The sequence below is a fragment of the Pogonomyrmex barbatus genome, unplaced genomic scaffold (assembly GCF_055798465.1).
Source record: "Pogonomyrmex barbatus isolate J1 unplaced genomic scaffold, ASM5579846v1 scaffold5, whole genome shotgun sequence".
Lineage (NCBI taxonomy): Eukaryota > Metazoa > Arthropoda > Insecta > Hymenoptera > Formicidae > Pogonomyrmex > Pogonomyrmex barbatus.
The window spans coordinates 12,032,166-12,051,158 of record NW_028297149.1 but is presented as its reverse complement, the minus strand read 5'-3'; the positions used below and the strand labels follow the sequence as shown (position 1 = coordinate 12,051,158).

The window sequence follows — 18,993 nt, the reverse complement described above, 5'->3', positions numbered from 1 at the left end:
ATATATATATATATATATATAATAATTTTATATATATATATATATATATATGTGTGTGTGTGTGTGTGTGTGTGTGTGTGTGTGTGTGTGTGTGTATAAATTGATGCTCATTTACTGATATACTATGTAAAAAAATTTCATGCGCAGATTTTTGACAGTCACAAACTGACTTGAAAACATGTAGGAACAAAACTTAAAAATCTTTAGAATTGATTATTTTTTCGAAAAAAATGTGATTACGATAAGTCACTTTAGACACGTTTATCAATAAAGAAGATTTAGAATATTTGAACTTAAATGTTTTTAAAAACATTGAAAAAATTTAAAAAAACTTATCAATAAAAGAGTGAACGTTATAGCTGCTAGTGCATTTTGTAAAGGTTCGCTGAATATTCAAAAAGATTGATTAAAATTGGATAAATATACATAAACAGTTTTTGCGCTAGTTCTGGTAGTTTCAGTTTTCTTTGTAACTGTAATTATATACATTACATAAAGCGATAAACTCATATATATGTATACATACATACATATATACATACATACATACACATTATTAGAACTGTAACTTAAAATACACACACATTATATATATATATATATATATATATATATATATATAATGTGTGTGTATTTTAAGTTACAGTTCTAATAATGTGTATGTATGTATGTATATATGTATATATTATATATATATATATATATATATATATATATAATGTGTGTGTGTATTTTAAGTTACAGTTCTAATAGACAATATTTCTCGACATTTCGTGTCGTGACTCACGCGATGTGATTCAAGTAACGTATTTTGCACCGAAAGGATAAGCTAGAAAACTGAATCATAGTTATCGCTTAATTATACCAAGCAATGTCTATATATACATATATATATATATATATATATATATATATATATATATATATATAATTAGCTTTTTTCACTGCAATTATATACATCTTGGCGTAATCGACATGCTTATCAGTCGACTTGAATGAGGTCAATAGGCTTCCGTGCTACCATGTCGCGAATTGCTAATAAAATGAATAAACCTGTATATCACAAGTAGTAGTATGATTAATAAAATATAATTAAAATAAATGAAATTTTATTAAAACATAATAAAGAAAGAATTTTAATTTATTAAAAAAAAATACTAATAACATTAAAAATTTATATAAAGAGAAAAAATGACAGCTTTCATGCATGCTATTTCATATGCGTTTCTGGTGCATGCTTTTCAATATCCTGATTGGAAATTTAAACATCGTTTTAGATTTTATATATATATATATATATATATATATATATATATAAACTATAAGAATACATCATACACATACACGTCACACACATCATGCCACACTGATCAAATTAGTGAAATAGTAATGAATGAATTTGATCAGTGTGGCATGATGTGTGTGATGTATGTGTATAATGTATTCTTCTTACAGCTTTGTATTGAGTTTAAAGATATTTTGTTCAAGAATGAATATGATATATTTCTTCTCGCCTTTCCTTCTTTTATTTCTTGATACAATAAGCAAATACAGAAGATAAAATCTATTTTACATGTCCAATTATATGTCATGATCATTAAACAACGAACGAACGCAAGTAGTATTATCCACTGTAAGTATTCGTTGCTTATCGTTAAATAACGGCAGACTTTTTTAATTTTTTCAAAAACAACTTTTTAGCAACTAAAAAATCCTTATGTGTAATATTTCCATCTACTGCTAACATTTTTTTAACTGCCATAGATATTCCTAAACATGTAAGGAGTAAGGAATTATACGTTGCGATACAAAAAACGATACAACTTTGCTTTTTTTATAAGTATATTTATTTTCATCAATATTTTTCTTTATGTTTTTTCTTTTTCTTCGATGGTTCAATTTCACTATCTTGTTCCACTTCTCGATCATACATTTCATCAATCTTGGTGACTTTTTCATTTTTCCTTTTCTCTTTTCTTTTCCTTTTCGGCATTTGATTTGCAATTTCTTCGTTAATTTGTTTTCCAACATGATCGATTTTCATCATTTCTTCATCTTCTTCTATTTGAAGTATATTTTCATGCTTTAACCTTCGCTTTTTTGATTTTTTAGTTTTCATATTTTCGGATGCTCTTTTCCGTAATATGTCTTCAGATTCATTCAACATTTCTTTATGATTAATATTGGATAAATCATTGCAAACATCGATAGTTTTTGTTTCTTTGTTATTTTTTTCTAGCTTTACTTTGCTTTTAATTTCGGGTACAAACTCAACAATATCTGTCGATACGTTGGTTATATGTTCATCAATTGAGATTTCATCCTTCTTCTTTTCTCTATGCTTTTTTCGCTTATGTGCAACTGGTTTCGCTGTATTATTTTTCTCGACATTTAAGTCAGCTTTAAGATTTCTGTATTCGCTACCACCTTTGAGTTTGCACTTTGGTAAAATCACATCAAAGTTCCTTTCGAATATCGCTATAAAGAAACCGTTGCAATAATCGTCATTCGGTTTCGAGTACAAACATGTGTCACTGCACTTATATTCTTTGGAACTAAAGTTTGTCCAGTTATTTTTGAGCAATTGTCTAATTGGTACCAAATGATAAGCGTTACCAATATCAGCGAGAACTTCGTCTATTACTTTTTCATTCTCCTCGGGATAAAGAGAACAAGTGCTGTAGATTATTTTCTTCGCATTTGGAAAATTGAACAGTGCATATCTAAGAAGATAAACTTGAAATGATTGTAGATTTTGCAGACGCTCTGCCTCAGGCTTGTCATCCATATTGCTTTGTTTTGGTCTATCAACAATGCCTGTGACGAAAATTGTAAGATTATACCGTAAAATCATACTGAATAAAAATTATGATGGTATGCTTTATAACAGAATAATTAAATAATTATTTTTGTATATTCTATTTATTTATTAAAAAATGAATTACCTGATCCAGAACAAGTCGGGTCGACTAAAATGTACTCTACATCCGAATATCGCTCTGGATTGAGAGTCAAGGCATCTTGATTAACAAGTTCTACGCAAAAGGAACAAGTCTTTTTTATCTGACCGCATAAGGTTTCAAATCTCATGGCATCAATCTCTACAGCATAAATCTTCCTATACAAAAACGATTTAGATATTAATATTTGTGTCTAAAGTTTAGTTACTTTACTTAACTAATCAATAAAGTATAGTTCTATAACAAGTGCATAAGAAATGATTATATATTTAAAACTTTTAAGTTTTCATGTCCGATGTAATAAATCTTATTGAAAGAACAAACTGCGTACCCATAATTTTGCAATTTTGCTGCCATATGAGTAGTCTTCATACCGGGCGCAGCGCACATATCCAGCACTACGGAGCCACTGACGGGATTCAATAAATGCGCCGGCAAGCAGCTAGCCTAATAATAAGATTTAAAAGTATGATATTATTATTAATAAATATATATACTGTTAAGTACATATGTTAATAATTTTATATTTTACTTACCATTAATTTAAGGTATTGTATTAAATTTCTTATTAATTCTAATTATTGTGTAATAAATTGTGTAATTATGTAATAAAATTATTATAAAATTGATGTTATAAAAAAATTATATTTATATAATTTTTAATAATACTTGGAATAAGAATTAAAGAAATATTAATTAAGGAAAATATTAAGGAATTACATAAATTTATCCATACGTATACACTTAGGATTCATTTAGTAGATACATAATGAGTATATTTCATAACACGAGTTCTTATATCATCTCTACCTTATCTTGAAGAATCAGCTTGCCATTTTGATAACCACTGTGTTGATGAAACAGTGTTGAAGATGGAAAAACCAACACTTCCGGTACATGTAGATCTTGTATGAAATATGGTTTTGATAATCGTGATAAGGATTGCAAATATGAAGAATATGTTATGCTTTTGGGCAATAATCGCCATCCTTCTTCCTGAAAGTTGGAAATGGCTTCTTCCACTGATAACAGGAGAGTATTGACACGAACATATCTAGGCCTTTGCACTGAAAAATAATAGACAAATCTTTCTATAATATTCTATTAAAGCTATATATAAATAGAGAAGGAAAGAGCTCACATGTATATATGTAAAAGGAGGACAACAGAAAAATCCAGTTTAATAATGAAAAATGAAAGAAAAACGAAGTCAACTTTTTGATATATATTTTATTTTTCTCTTTTGAATAAAAAAAAAATATAGTTCGGTAAAAAAATATTTAAATTTTCATGAGCATAAAATTCGAATTTTAATTTTCATTCGTTTTATTTCCTTTCATTCCAATGTGAAAGTTTTTAATGGAAGAAAAACTTTATTTCAACAATTCAACTTCAATTTGAATCATATATTCAAAATTTTCGTTCTTTTTACTAATTATATCAGATTTGTTACTTTTTACTTACATTTTCCTATTTTCTTCTATATTTATATTTATGTATGTTAGCAGATGTAAAATAAAAGATGTATAGATTTTTATACAATTTATAAAATTTTTTATAAAATTTTTATATATAAAATGAAAATATATATGCAGCATTTCTTTAATTCAAGTCAAATTTAAAGTAATGCCTAAATCATCGATTTCTTGGAAATGATATATCTTTTATAGAATCTAGCAGAATAAAGATATTTTCTTTTGAAAGGAATTTAGAGGTTAAAATTGATTTTCTAAAAATAATATATTGTATCTTTTGTTATTTTATTATAGAGATTACTCATCTTTAGATATACTCTTTATTTATACATATATATATATATACAATATCTATATTTACATGTATACTTTTTAATTATAAAAAAAATGCTTTTTTCTCTATTATGTATATGTATATATCAATGCACAAACATTTTTATTCAACAAACAAAAAATGTTATTTTGTTTTGTATGAAATATTTATATGAAAAATATTTAACGTTTTGCAAATTTTCTTTGATGAAATAAGTCTAATCAGCTTTTTTATTCAAATTTTCCTTAGACTCTATTCTAACCTCATCTTCCTGTTCTTTCTCTTCAACAGGCTCATTTAAAGCTTGATACACATAACAAGAGATAATCAAGTTAACCGTGATTACAGCAGCCAGTACAGAAATATAATTAGTTACAGCAGTATCAGTGTGAAATTTGGATATCATAAAATGCCGTGTCCCAAAGAAGGCAACAAATGGCAAAGTAAACATGGCAACACTATAGAGGAACAATGTCCCTAAAATTGATGTTGACCCCATTACACAGCTGTTCCTTTTGTCACAAATTGATTGTTGACGATAGAATCTCTGATAATCTTGCAGCCTTCCGATTTGCAGCTTTCTAACTTGTTTGTTCTGTCGACTGGATAGTATTCTACAGTTGCGAATGATCAGGACCATGAAGGAGAGAAGGCCTTTACTGCACTTTGAGTCTCTGAAGATGGAATGTCTGGAAAAATGCAAGCATGCTATGATTATCAAACAGTTACCTTTCTCTGTACGAACGATGGTAGTTTCTATGCGTTCGAAGCTCTTGAACTCTTCTCGTAGCTTGCTCTCATAAGCTAGTATGGTTAAGACTGGTTTGGAACGACTCTTAAGGCATTTGTTGCGCCACAAAAGCTCCGTTACGAGAACTCTGGCTAGCCAGGGATCCAACCGCGGTTGTTCCGTCAGAATTTGGGTCTTGTGAAGCAGTTGATCTATTCGAGATAGCGCTTGCAAGGTATTCACCGAGAGGCCATATATGCCGGCCACGTTCTGAATTATACATGACAATTATGCTCTTATGACAATTATATCACACGATAATGTAATAAGATTGTCATAAGAAGACAATCGAAACGCGAATCTTTTCAAAGTAATTTCATACTCTCTCTCTCTCTCTCTCTCTCTACGACCGATTCTTTTTACACTTACGGGATGCTTCTTTTCGTAAATCAGAGTTTTCAAACTGGCACCATCCTCTCGCACGCGGCGCACGATGTCTGCCGTCAATTTATAAATGCGCGGCACCCTAACGGAATGTACGAATCCGTTTTGATTTGACATATCATTCATTATCTCTCTTCGGAAATTATACACCTTTTATCAGTCAAATAAATCTATTAACAACCTTAATTTGCAATGAACTGTCGCGCAGATTCAATCGTCCATTTTCGCTTCAAATACAGCAAATCCGGCAACTTCGGATAATTTTTGAGCGTTTTACGACGCCATGTGGCACAATATGTTCAGTTAGATTGTGTTTGTAAATTCACTGGCAGTACTGAAAACATATAGTCTATAGAATACGTAACATATTCTATAGATTTTCAGTACTGGCAGTGAATTTACGAACACAGCCATAGTCGGGGTATGGCGTGCATGGCCCCTGCGCCTGCGCACAAGACGGGACACAGGTCGATGCGTTTAGCATGTTGCAGAGCCATCTGGCAATAAGAACGATTAAATCTAACCTTTTCGTAAGATTTCAAAAACGTGAACTCAGGCCGGTTTTGACATATAATTATTAAATATAATCTCTTAATTTAATATTTTTTAACATTTTAATATATACCGAAATAAACACGATTGAGAGAAAATGACGGCTTTTGAAGGTATAAATGTTTTTAACGATTTAATTATTTGCTTTGTAACTTTATCTGAAATGTGAAATGTCAGTTTACTTGTGTCATTTTGCGCAATAATTATTATATCTTGTATGAATTCATCAGCATTGTATATATTAATTTTTTTTATATTTTAGAAATGGGTGTCTTGCCGGAAATAGCAAAGGCAGTTGACGATATGGATTGGACGTAAGTAAAAATAGAATCTGACTATCATTTTACAATTCAGAAGTGTCATATGTCAGAGAAAGAAAAGAAAATAATCTTTGAAGTGAATCATTCTCAAGAGATTGTGAATTACAGACTACCAACGGATGTCCAAGCTGAAGCTATACCATTAATTCTGGGTGGTGGCGATGTCCTCATGGCTGCAGAAACTGGTAGCGGAAAAACTGGTGCTTTTTGTTTGCCTATTTTACAAATAGTTTGGGAGACTCTTAAAGATTTGGAATCCGGAAAAGGGGCTGGAACCGTTGTAGTACAACAACGTATATATTAAATTTTTATGAATTATTAAATTTTTGAAAATTTATTGTTAACAGTAGCATGAATGTTTTATTAACTTATATAGCAACACATTGGGGATTGAGCCTGTTTGATAGAGGACGAGCTATGGCAGTAACCCTAGATGGTTTAAGATGTCAAAGCAGAGAGCAAAAAGAATGGCATGGTTGCCGTGCAAATAAAGGTGTGTCGGGCAGTGGCAAGTATTTTTTTGAAGCAACAGTTACCGATGAAGGTTTATGTCGAGTAGGCTGGTCCATGTCTCAGGTGAATTTTTTTTTTTTTTATACTTTAATATGTCAATTGTATTATTCTAAATTTTTGCACTTGTGACGACAAGAGTGATAGATTGTTAAGAATTTTATTTTTTAAATATAGGCTAGCTTAGATTTAGGAACGGATAAATTTGGTTATGGATTTGGTGGTACTGGGAAAAAATCAAATGCCAAGCAATTTGATAACTATGGAGAGGCGTTTGGAATGCACGATGTGATTGGATGTTTTCTCGACTTGGTGAAAGGCGAGATAAAATTTACCAAGAACGGTGTAGATTTAGGCGTCGCGTTTACATTAAACGCGCAACAAAAATCGCAGACTTACTATCCAGCTGTTGTGTTAAAGAACGCCGAGATGGCATTCAATTTTGGAGCGCAACCGTTTAAATATCCACCTCCAAATGACTATACAGCTGTATCATCAGCTCCGAAAGAATCTGTCAAGAATAATGCGGTTAATAGCAATCAAAGTTCATCCAACGAAAGTGGCAAACCGAGGAATAACGCTCCTCAAGCAATCATTATAGAACCTTCTCGCGAATTAGCTGAACAAACTTACAATCAAATTCAGAAGGTAAATGAAAAATTGAACTAATTGACCATTGAAATGGTAGGAATGATATTAATAAAATAGCTTTATTATTTTTCAGTTTAAAACACATTTAAAGGATCCAACAATTAGAGAATTGCTTGTTATCGGTGGGGTAAATGTAAAAGAACAGATTACCATTTTGAATTCTGGCGTAGATATAGTAGTTGGGACTCCTGGACGACTAGAAGATCTCATACAAGGCGGTTATTTATCATTAACACACTGCAGGTAATTTATCTATCACTTCAAAAAATAATATCAGTTCACAATAAATGATTGAACTTCAAGGTTCTTTGTACTTGATGAAGCTGATGGATTGTTAAAACAAGGTTACACCGAACTTATCGATCGTTTGCACAAACAAATCCCAAAAATTACGTCGGATGGGAAGAGATTGCAGATGATCGTGTGTTCGGCGACACTACACGCATTTGAAGTTAAAAAGATGGCCGTAAGTGTCTCGAGATGTATCTATACCATTCAATATAATCGCGCCAATGAGCGAATATATAATATATTCGATTTTTCAACTTTTGATTTTTATTGCAGGAACGTTTGATGCATTTTCCAACTTGGGTAGATTTAAAGGGTGAAGATGCGGTGCCCGAGACCGTACATCATATCGTAGTGATGGTAGATCCGCAAAAGGACAAAACATGGCGTAACTTGAGGAACTGCATACAAACTGACGGCGTACACGCGAGAGACGACATGAACAGAATGAATGATATTGCTTGTTAGACAATTAGCGTAATCGCTAGATAATAATAGCATCCTCGCACGATAAAAATAATGAGATTGATACAATCTAATTGTTATTATGTTTGCAGGTTCGTTGTCAGAGGCTGTGAAGATACTAAAGGGAGAGTACTGCATTCGCGCTATCAAGGAACACAAAATGGATCGGGCATTGATATTCTGCAGAACAAAACTCGATTGCGATAATCTCGAGAGATATTTAAAGAGATCTGGTGGACAACAGTTCTCATGTGTGTGTCTACATGGAGATAGGAAACCTGCAGAACGCAAAGCTAATTTAGAGAAGTTCAAACGCCAAGAGGTAAAATTTTTGATCTGCACTGATGTGGCTGCCAGAGGATTGGACATCACTGGTCTGCCTTTTAGTGAGTAACTCGAACGATTCAGACAAAATTTTCAAAAAATAAGAATACATGTTATTTCGGCACTGTTTTCTTTTAGTGATAAATGTAACCCTGCCCGACGAAAAATCCAATTATGTACATCGTATTGGAAGAGTTGGCAGAGCTGAAAGAATGGGTCTAGCCATTTCTTTGGTCAGTAGCGTACCGGAAAAGGTCTGGTATCACGGCGAGTGGTGTCCTTCTCGCGGAAGAAACTGCAGCAATACAAATCTGACCGATCAAGGTGGCTGTTGCACATGGTATAATGAACCTCAAGTAAGTCTCTAATATAATCTGGTCTAAATTTATAACAAAAAGATCCGTGTTTAATAATATTGATATTTTTTAGTATTTGGCGGACATTGAAGATCATTTAAATGTGACGATTCAACAAGTTGGCCCAGACATAAAAGTGCCAATGAACGAGTTCGATGGGAAAGTTACATATGGCGAAAAGAGAGTGGCAATGGGTACGCAATATTGTTTTTCATATCACAACAAATAATTATTAAATATCTATGTATCCTACAGGTTCGGATTATAAAAATCATGTCCAACAAATGGCTCCCGTTGTGGCCGAATTAGCTGCACTAGAATCCAGAGCACAGATTGCGTTTTTAAAAACGCATATAGCGGAACGTTAACGAAAAACAAAATACTCAATTGGAGATTAATGACTGAAATCTTAATCGTCTCATGATTCTAATAACGTAGAGCTTTATATTGCAATCGTAACTATTCGTAATCGTAACTAAAGAAAGCTAATTATGTTATTACTTCTAATACGACATATATATTTCATATAAAAATCGATTGTATCACTCTATTACTTTCTCTTTCTTTCTGTACTTATGAACATTTCTAAAATTTCTTTTGCATTTGTAGAGAGTTATGGTGTATTGCATAAATATAAATATAGCGATAAAAATGAAATGTTTTTCTTCTTTGTGTATTACATTAAAACTATGTATGATAAAATGTATATATATATATATATACCTTCTAAAAATTAGATTTAACAATCGACTGCCATATTTGTCATTTATGTATATAAGATGTACAGTAAGTATTTATTGTATCGTTATGTCCTCAATAATTATATCATCACACTTTGATTTTACACATCATTTTAGTTACACAAAAACGTATGATACAATGGCTTTCCTTTTTTACTCTTGTAATTTCTCCGCGTGCTGGTGTTGACCATGTATGTATATTTTCTCTACATTTTATGTGTATGTGTGTCTGTAGTATACATATTCATACACACATACACACATATATACATATAATATAATATATACGCTTAGAATTTACTAAATGATTTCTGTTTAATTACACATAATAATTTATACACATAACTCTTATATATTCTCGAAAGCAATGATAAACGACTAAAGTTATACAGTATACAAACCATACTATTCTCTTCTCGTCGCAACTCGGATACAGCGCGTTCTCCGGCGCGTTTACTTTTCTTTTTTCTTCATTTTTAACATGTTAAAGTCCTGTGTCTTGTACGCGACGAATTTGTCGTGTTCGCCGTTTCTTCACACTTGTAACGAATGTGAGATACGCGCGTCTCTTTATATCTATAAAGATTCATTTCTCCCTCTCCTCTTTTTCTCTCTTCCTCTCTTCTTTTTGTGCAGTTAGTACAACGAATGTAATTAAATCTTTATTCGCTAAATCAATTTATTAATCCGTTAACCTTAAGACCTCATTTCTTGTTCTTTTTTCGCTTCTTGTGTTCAGCAGACAGTCATCACAGAATGAGAATGAAATATTTTCCTCGTAATCTAGTAACACGTTTAACACGATCACGCATATAATCCCATATACATTATCAGAAATACACGCAACGCACACCATTCAAACCGCGCAATTGATTCAATGAATTGCATATATATTTATATATTTATATAATATATTTATATGTATATATATATATATATATATATATATCTATTATATGTTTTTATTTTCTACTTGTGTTCGTTCCACGATTCACATTCGAATGGCACCATCAGAGATACAACGATATATACGCACGTTAAGTGCCTTTAATCATATGTTTGATCAATTTGCGTACTTTTATATCAGCATAATATATTTTTTTCATCTGTATTAATTGCACTGTACGCGAGATACTATTGATTCACCTCATCTCGCTATTCCCTCTTTCGCTCTTATATCAATGTAATTCCTCTCGATAGAATTACAAGCCACGGTGGCGAGAGTATAAAGTCGATAGAAATCGTGGCACGAACAATATAAATTTGATTTCCTAACGAATTTCACGAGTTCGCCAGTCACTCACATCGCGTTTCCTCTTATACTCGACTTGCGCCGTCGACTCAATCACTCCTAAAATATAGCACTTGTTAAACCACCATCGAAGAGGTATCTTCTTTCACACCTTCACTCCTCTTTCTTTTTTTGCAACGATGTAGTAGTAGTAGTAGTAGTAATAGTAGTAGTAGTAGCAGTAGTGGTAGTAGTAGTAGTAATAGTATTAGTAGTAGTAGTAGTAGTAATATTAGTAGTAGTAGCAGTAGTAGTAATAGTAGCAGTAGCAGTAGTAGTAGTAGTAGTAATAGTAGTAGTAATAATAATCCATCTTCAGCTGGACATCTTTCTAAGAAACACGCAATATAACAAGGAATAATTTAATGGGAGAAACCGGGCACGAAGGAATGCAGTTATTGATAAGTTTGGTAATTTTTCTTCTTTCTTTTTTTTCACTTTTACTTTGTAAACGTGAGAAGGGTCTCACATTCTCGTGCGAAATAATCTGTGATCTATCATTTGTCCCACAGGGATTCAAATAAAAGTGGTTATTTTTACGAAATGACGTTGTCCTTTGTCAGTCTCTTCCAATCGTGATTCTTTACTTTAATCGCGTATTATAATATTTATTAGATATATTTTCTTTTTGAATAAGATTAATAAACCCCATCTCTTTTTCGCACACGTATACACACACGCAGGCACACAACACAGACGTACACTCTCTCTTCCTCTCTATATATAATATCTCTCTTATAATATATATCTTTAAACGCGCGATGATGTATATTTAACGGCGATACTTTACGCTTTATAAAAATGTGGAGCCCAGCGAACCGCTATCGAAGACTAGAAAAAGTCAAATTCCAAATAGTACTGACGACCGTTCACCACACATATATTCCTTATAGAAATGACACCACTTCGATTAATTACTTAATTTCTAGAATAGATAACGCGCTCGAGGCACAAGTAGCTTCTTTCTCTTGCTTCTTAAATTTTCTCTAAAACGGCAGAACGATCTCACATTAGAAAATCATACGTTCATTGAGATCGCGTAAATACAACATGACGCATAACAGAGGGAAAAATCTAACAAAAAAAAAAAAAAAATAAGTCACACAGAAAGTAACATATTGTTTATGTGTGTGTGCATACTTCTTGATACTTGATAAAATATTATATATCTACATGGAGATCAGACTTTACTTTTATCTACTATTTTAGATGAAAGATTAATTCTATGATAGCCACGGTACGCGAGAAACGCAAGATCGCTCCGCGTTTCTAATTTATCTAGAAAAAGAATCAAATTTTCCGACAAATGGCGAAGAATCAACGAAATGATTTGTGTGAGAAAAACTATAGAAAGGCACGATCCACTATGGAACCATGGTGAAACCATGATATAGATATAAGATAATGGAACATTTCCTTTCCTCTCCGTGAATGGAAGAGCAATAAGATAGTGCACTGGCCCAGCTCCGAAAGATTATGTCATTTGGATGATTTCATCGAGACATCGATTAAAAATAAATTCACATTTTCCATCGAATTTATTCATTTCATGTATGTCGGTTAGCTGCCAAGTTTATATATATATATATATATATATATATATATATATATATATATTGTGTGTGTGTGTGTGTGTTGTGTGTACATACATCACATCACATATTGGACTAAACAATAACACTTCCAAATGTATATCATTTTTCTAATTCCTTCGATAAAACCATCCAAGAAAACAGTACATCTGACATTATCTCGTAGCTTGCTGTTTAAAACTAATTGTCGGATACGGCTTCGTGACAAATGGTAACGTGGAATTGCAAGCGCGTGCTTTATACAATTTTATCTCACATGTATTCTTATAGCATTCACTTTTTAATTTTGTTCTCGATAGAGTAAAAGACGCACTAGTGTGTTTGTCGTAAAATTAGATTTTTGGCTTTTCTTTTCCTCAAAAAATCGCAATGAAACTTTCTCTCTCAAGATTGAAAATATGTCATTATATATATATAAAACTAGGATATAAAATTCCACGATAAATTTCTTATAAAAGCAAAGTCGCGCTCGTATGAACATCGATCGTGATTTCATTGCGTATGTGAACTTTCAAAATTTTATGCATAATTTTTAACTCGATTTTGCAAATCCCGTTGACACTAGAGTTACGAAGAACCCGGTCAAGCCGCTACGTTTAGTAGGTCAGCTCGATGACAGTAACAATGACCGCCACGACAGTCGCCGCCCATCACGAAGATAATAATAATTAATGTTACAACGATACTATTCACTTTTAATAAGATTCGACAATACGAGAAAATTGTTTATCGAATAACAGCATAACGATGATAATGATTTGCTCAGTGAACTAATCTTAATCGTGGCACGCAGCATTCAGCCACTTCCCTTACTGTCAATACCGTGTTTCTCTTATTGGAAATGCACAACGTTTCCGAATTCGGAAGTTTTCAATTGTCAATATCATTTGTAGCAGACTGAGAGTCTGCACCGCTTTAATCGTGGACAAACTTTGACATGCGGGTGGTTGTCATATAAATTAATAATTATAGCTCCGGATTTCTTTATATTCTCATTTACGTTATGCTAATTCCAATTAGACACGTCTCTACTTTCACTTTCGCTATTTAAGGCTACATAATCGGCGACATGGTCCACAAAGAATATTGCTAAAGACGAAACAATAATGCACTTCGCGGACAACGTGCTGCATTTATTATATTTCCTTTTTCTTTATTGACGATTGGCGTTTGGATCGCATAACATCGCATTGCTGTTTTATTTTTTTTTTTACACCGCTCGTCGTTTGACGGAAATCACGTTAACGAGACGCTCGTTGTATCTCGCATTCGATCATTAACGGGTAACGATGTCTCATCGATTCGATGCGACTTTTTCTGGCTTTACCGGTCGTTTGTCGCTTATTCACAATCCAGATTATGAGACTCGCAATTTTGAACGGGTTTCCACCGAAATCATAACATCATTGTCTTTTCTTGATAACACGGATTCTAACATTGCCGTATTTACAAATAATAATGATAATAAATCTGCGTAAATTACGAATTATTACATATATGATATTTGCATGTCCATTCTTTTACGTATGATAAAAGAAAAGAAAACTTGTGCGATCTCGGCGTCTATGTATATATGTATACATCGCGCTATATATACGCTATATAGTCGTGGCCACGTAAATCAACTATTAATTATTTATTCGGCACGTCGCATCATCCACCTCGCTTTTATAAGCATGCACACCCATATGCACACACGAATGATGTATTGCACATTCGTAAATTTTTTTCTCTTCTCATAATTTGTAAATAATAGCGACATTGTCCTTTGCGTGCACGCGTACTCATACAGGCACATACGCATGTATGTATATGTCGTAGTACGGACAATAGAAATTTGTCATTCGCTTCGATTTTATCTCCTAATCGCGTGCTAATTTCCATTCGACGTCGCTACGTAAACCTCTCGGAATTAGAAATTTGGATGTACTCATTACTCTTTTATTATGGAAAAAGAGTGGAAAAGAGAAGAAGGAAAAGAGATATAGGCGTAAGAATACTAATTGCTCGTTACACTCGCTTCCACTTGATTTTGTGCCAAATGTGAACATTCGTTTCACGGAAGTTTGATAAACGATAATCGCGAAGAGATTCTCTCCTCTTTCGGCTTCTCTTTCTCTCTCTCTCTCTCTCTCTCTCTCTCTCTCTCTCTCTCTCTTTCTCTTCCTATCGATAGTAGTAAAAATAACATTTCGTAAACTTATAAATTATAATTACAAACTATGGCTTGTTTGTACTTATATACTAGTACGATAGATGCAAGTGTACACGATAGGATAACCGGCTTATTTCATTTCTTTGAAAGAAATTAGTAACTTTTATTCTCGTGCCTCGTGGAAATACGTTAGAATTCATCGAATTTATTTTTGTAGTTCTCTTTACCGTTACTAACTAAGACTGAGATAAGACATGACGCAAAATGTAGAGAGAAATTTTGTTTCGCGATATTTGCGGTTGATTTTTTTTCATATTATGCTCCACGTACTTGTACACATACATCGATATCATATGAAGTTACAGTTACGTAGTTGTGGACATGTCGGCATGTAGAGGATACCTGTTATGTAATGCCCCGAGATTCCTATTCTCGTCGAGTGAAAAAAGCGTACGGTGAAAAAAGCGTACGGTGAAAAATATCGCGCGTGAGATATTAATTTAATAAGTCGAGCGGACAAAACACAGTGTTAACATTACTGAATAGCAAGATAAAAAAGAAGAATTGACCAAGATTCCTTAAATCTTAAAAATGTTCTTGTGAGACAAACCCAAACATAGCCGTTTCAATTGTGCGATGTTGTCACGACAAAAAGATTAGACTATAAAAGATTACAAAGACACGATTAATAAACAGTTAATAAAGAAACAGAATTAACGGTCGAGTGTATTACAGTGAGTTACAGAAAACCCTTGGAATCTCGCTCATTTCATATCTCTTAACTTTTATTTTACTTGCTTCGATTTGATTCCCATTATTTATGCGATAATCACGACGAGTCGGTAATCGGCATTAACCCTTAGTCTACAATATGTAAAAAAGATTCTTTTAGACTATTGGAAACAAGATAGAGATGCGTTTGCGGTTTGCGATTATGAATCGTCAATGAACTTCAGATTTATTATTGCCATATTCGTCATTATAAAATAGCTACAGCATGAATAAATCTCGAGAGAAATCTTAATCAATTCAAATCAGAATTTCACTGCAAATATTTCGATCCTTCTTAGTTCCTTGTGTCAATATAAAGCTAAAAAATTAACTGAACGACACGTCTAAAGTATGTATATGCGAACATGTGCGCAATTTTATAGGACTCTCTTCTCTCTCGATCACGGATCTTACATAAGCGACGAAATATACGATGATGTATATATAGAGAATATACCCCACATATCTATATCATCTATGCATAAATCCTCTAAACAACTTGATACGCGAGCACACAATGATATACGCACATAGACCAAGGATTCCCGATTCTCTTCTGGAACAAGAATCAGTCGGTAATTGACAATGTAAATGTATAAGGACTTATTCAAAATCTTGCTTTCCTTTCTATGCGCCGTCATTGTTGAAGCTAGCAAGATTTCGTTAATATTAATCATACATGATGCGTTTCTCTTCATTAATACAGATGCGGCCAATCTTTTTCTTTGATGCATGCCAAATTTTCAGACTTAGTACATATCTCTCACAAAAAATATATGTATATATATATATAGTTTTCTTTTTTTATATAAAATTATTATATACAATTATAAATTTGCGATTTATTTTTAAATATTGTAGCGGAAAAATATGTGATTTCTGTATTTCAATAGGAAAGTGATTGGAATAACTGCTAATTAGCTGTCTTCGATAAAAATTCTTCCATTGCTTGATCTATGTATATACGTCATTAGCGCGCAAGCATTTCGTTATTTTTCGACTAAAGGATCATCAGAATCCAGAGCAAGTTGGCGAGAGTGGGTTACCGCACGCAGAGTGTTCAAGTAGCGACGACGAGGAAAGCGGAATGCTATTGTAGTGATGCGCGAAGATGCGATAAGATTTTTTTCACACATCGGCGCTTGTCTCGTTTCGGGACATTTACCGTAAAAATCAATTCACCATGATTCATCGTTGGGTCAGTAGCGTAAAAATTTGTACACGTTACCACGTATCACCGGGGCGCGACGATTTCTCTGAAAGCGAGATGCAAATTCTGGGGTGAAAGAAAACCAATTACTCTTACACAAGTCTCGAAACGCCGCCCGTGCGCGTGCAACGTATCACGAAATTATACTCGCGTGCGTAATAACGAAGAACTTGAACGTGGCACATTTCTTGAATTAGAATATATAGACGATTGATACAGATACGACTGCGGATAGCACGCGTGCCTAAGTACAGAGAAATTAAAAAAAGTAACTCGATTTGTGGTATAGATGTCGGAGAAAAAAAGGGAAATCCATATCCGTGAGAGATTTCAATCGTAAGAAACGCATGTTAAAACGATGAGAATCCGTGGACGGTCACCCTGTACATATACTCGCGCGCGCACACGCGCGCGATACATAGTTATATAATTAAAACGTTCTTCGAAATACTGTAAAATCTCACAAAATACTCTTCTCGTAAAAAGGGCACGGCTGAGACTCTTATGGGTCGGGCCAATGTAATAATAAAAAGAATCGAGATTCGAAAGTCAAAAGCTCAATGAAAGAAAATGAAAGAAACAAGAAATGCGGAGATTCTAAGCGAAATATACGGAGGGGCGAGGAGCAAAAGTAATAGCGGAGATTCGGAAATGAGTAAAGAGGAAAGTCAAAAAATGATAAAAAATTCTTTCTTTTTTCTTTTTTCTTTTTTTTTTGTTTTACCGGAGAGGTTCGCCTAAGTCTTAGGAAATATCCTTAACTTTAATATGAACGATAATAATTCACGTCAAGAGTGTGTTAAACAGAGAAAATCATCCCTCGAATCACATCCGACGACGACGACGACGACGTTGGCCCACGCTTATGACAGGATCCGCGCGTTCCGCTATAAAGCAGAATCACGTGTAAGGAATAAAATTAACGAGGTAATGGTTCACACGCACGATCGAACGGCGCGAGAGAGAGTTTCGTTCTCGCCGTCATCCGGACGACGACGAGCGTTCAGCACACTCTTCCATCAAACTCAAAGGAGGGTCGAATGATCGCGAGAGAATACGCCCGTCTGGAGGGGCTGCCGCTCGTTCGTTTCTCATCGAATCGCGACTCACGGACACCATGCTAGGACACCATGACCGGGATCGGTCGGCGTGTCGACGCGCGCGATCATCTCGCGTTGTGCCTCGCTCGCGGTTTGGCGCAAATTTATTCCGCGCGAGAAGGAACTCGCTTCTCGTACGTGACAGGTTTCACACGGGAAGTGATGCGGCGAGGGTATATCGCTCCGTCCTAGTTCTCGTCTATTTTCTCGAATTTCGTCGAGAAGAAGCATCGCGATCGATTCATGCAGAGTCACTCTCGGTATTGCACGCTGACGCGTTCTCCATGAACGAGAGGTTCGTTCTTCCGATCGTCCTATGGCTTTCCGATTCTCTTCCGCGAGGAAGCCCTAGGCGTTACCTGAATACTCCCAGGTGCGGAACTCTCGCGGCCACGGTTCGCGACATAACTCACTTGCTCATTCAGTTCGCAGCGATTGCGGCAGCTCGAAACGCAAGACGAGCGTGATCGTCAGGTTAATGGATGATGATAGAAAATATCGGCAGGAACGAAGTCACAAGAGTTCATATTGGCGCAGATGCATCCGCTGGATGATGTCCCGGCAATCGTTGAACACTCTCTTGATGTTCTCCGTATCGACGGCGCACGTAAAGTGCGGGTAACAATAGTGCTTGCCATCGCCACTTGCCGTACTTATGCGCTATAAAGACAAGGGAGACGCAACAACACGTGAGAACACCTCGCTCGTGCTTCGGTCGAATAGCCGCGATAATCGATCGGAACTAC

At 34.1% G+C, this 18,993-nt stretch overlaps 3 protein-coding genes across 3 annotated transcripts in view; 1 reads left to right on the top strand and 2 right to left on the bottom strand.

Annotated features, from left to right (window-relative positions):
* Positions 1 to 1,503: 1,503 nt before the first annotated feature.
* Nsun5 (Nop2/Sun-like domain containing protein 5) lies at positions 1,504 to 6,275 on the bottom strand. The gene is made up of 6 exons (XM_089081971.1): positions 5,908 to 6,275; positions 5,478 to 5,748; positions 3,771 to 4,027; positions 3,292 to 3,407; positions 2,946 to 3,118; positions 1,504 to 2,817 (listed from the first exon to the last, which is right to left on the bottom strand). The coding sequence occupies exons 1-6, from the start codon at positions 6,046 to 6,048 to the stop codon at positions 1,856 to 1,858; spliced, it is 1,920 nt and encodes a 639-aa protein (XP_088938097.1). The 5' UTR covers positions 6,049 to 6,275; the 3' UTR covers positions 1,504 to 1,855.
* Positions 6,276 to 6,406: 131 nt separating this feature from the next.
* On the top strand, positions 6,407 to 10,045 carry Ddx1 (ATP-dependent RNA helicase Ddx1). The gene is made up of 12 exons (XM_011645876.3): positions 6,407 to 6,587; positions 6,737 to 6,788; positions 6,903 to 7,087; positions 7,171 to 7,370; positions 7,482 to 7,952; positions 8,029 to 8,198; positions 8,259 to 8,421; positions 8,520 to 8,706; positions 8,801 to 9,094; positions 9,171 to 9,388; positions 9,462 to 9,582; positions 9,644 to 10,045. Exons 1-12 carry the CDS (start codon positions 6,572 to 6,574, stop codon positions 9,754 to 9,756), a joined length of 2,190 nt encoding a protein of 729 aa, XP_011644178.1. The 5' UTR covers positions 6,407 to 6,571; the 3' UTR covers positions 9,757 to 10,045.
* Positions 10,046 to 10,424: 379 nt separating this feature from the next.
* Positions 10,425 to 18,993, bottom strand: part of Galphas (G protein alpha s subunit) — a 31,636-nt gene continuing 23,067 nt past the window's right edge. Inside the window, exon 10 of the mRNA XM_011645875.3 lies at positions 10,425 to 18,907. Within this exon, the coding sequence (XP_011644177.1) occupies positions 18,761 to 18,907 (147 nt within the window). The 3' untranslated portion in view covers positions 10,425 to 18,760. The remainder of the gene's footprint in view (positions 18,908 to 18,993) is intronic.

What these genes read in the sequence shown, in the direction of transcription:
- Ddx1 (XM_011645876.3), top strand. An exon ending in GTTGACGATATGGATTGGAC is followed by an intron (nt 6,789 to 6,902) that starts GTAAGTAAAAAT and finishes TGTGAATTACAG; the next exon opens with ACTACCAACGGATGTCCAAG. An exon ending in TAGGCTGGTCCATGTCTCAG is followed by an intron (nt 7,371 to 7,481) that starts GTGAATTTTTTT and finishes TTTTAAATATAG; the next exon opens with GCTAGCTTAGATTTAGGAAC.
- Nsun5 (XM_089081971.1), bottom strand. Translation starts at nt 6,048, where the DNA reads ATGAATGATATGTCAAATCAAAACGGATTCGTACATTCCGTTAGGGTG. An exon ending in TTTACGAAAAGAAGCATCCC is followed by an intron (nt 5,749 to 5,907) that starts GTAAGTGTAAAA and finishes TGTATAATTCAG; the next exon opens with AACGTGGCCGGCATATATGG. An exon ending in CCCGACTTGTTCTGGATCAG is followed by an intron (nt 2,818 to 2,945) that starts GTAATTCATTTT and finishes TTTTCGTCACAG; the next exon opens with GCATTGTTGATAGACCAAAA.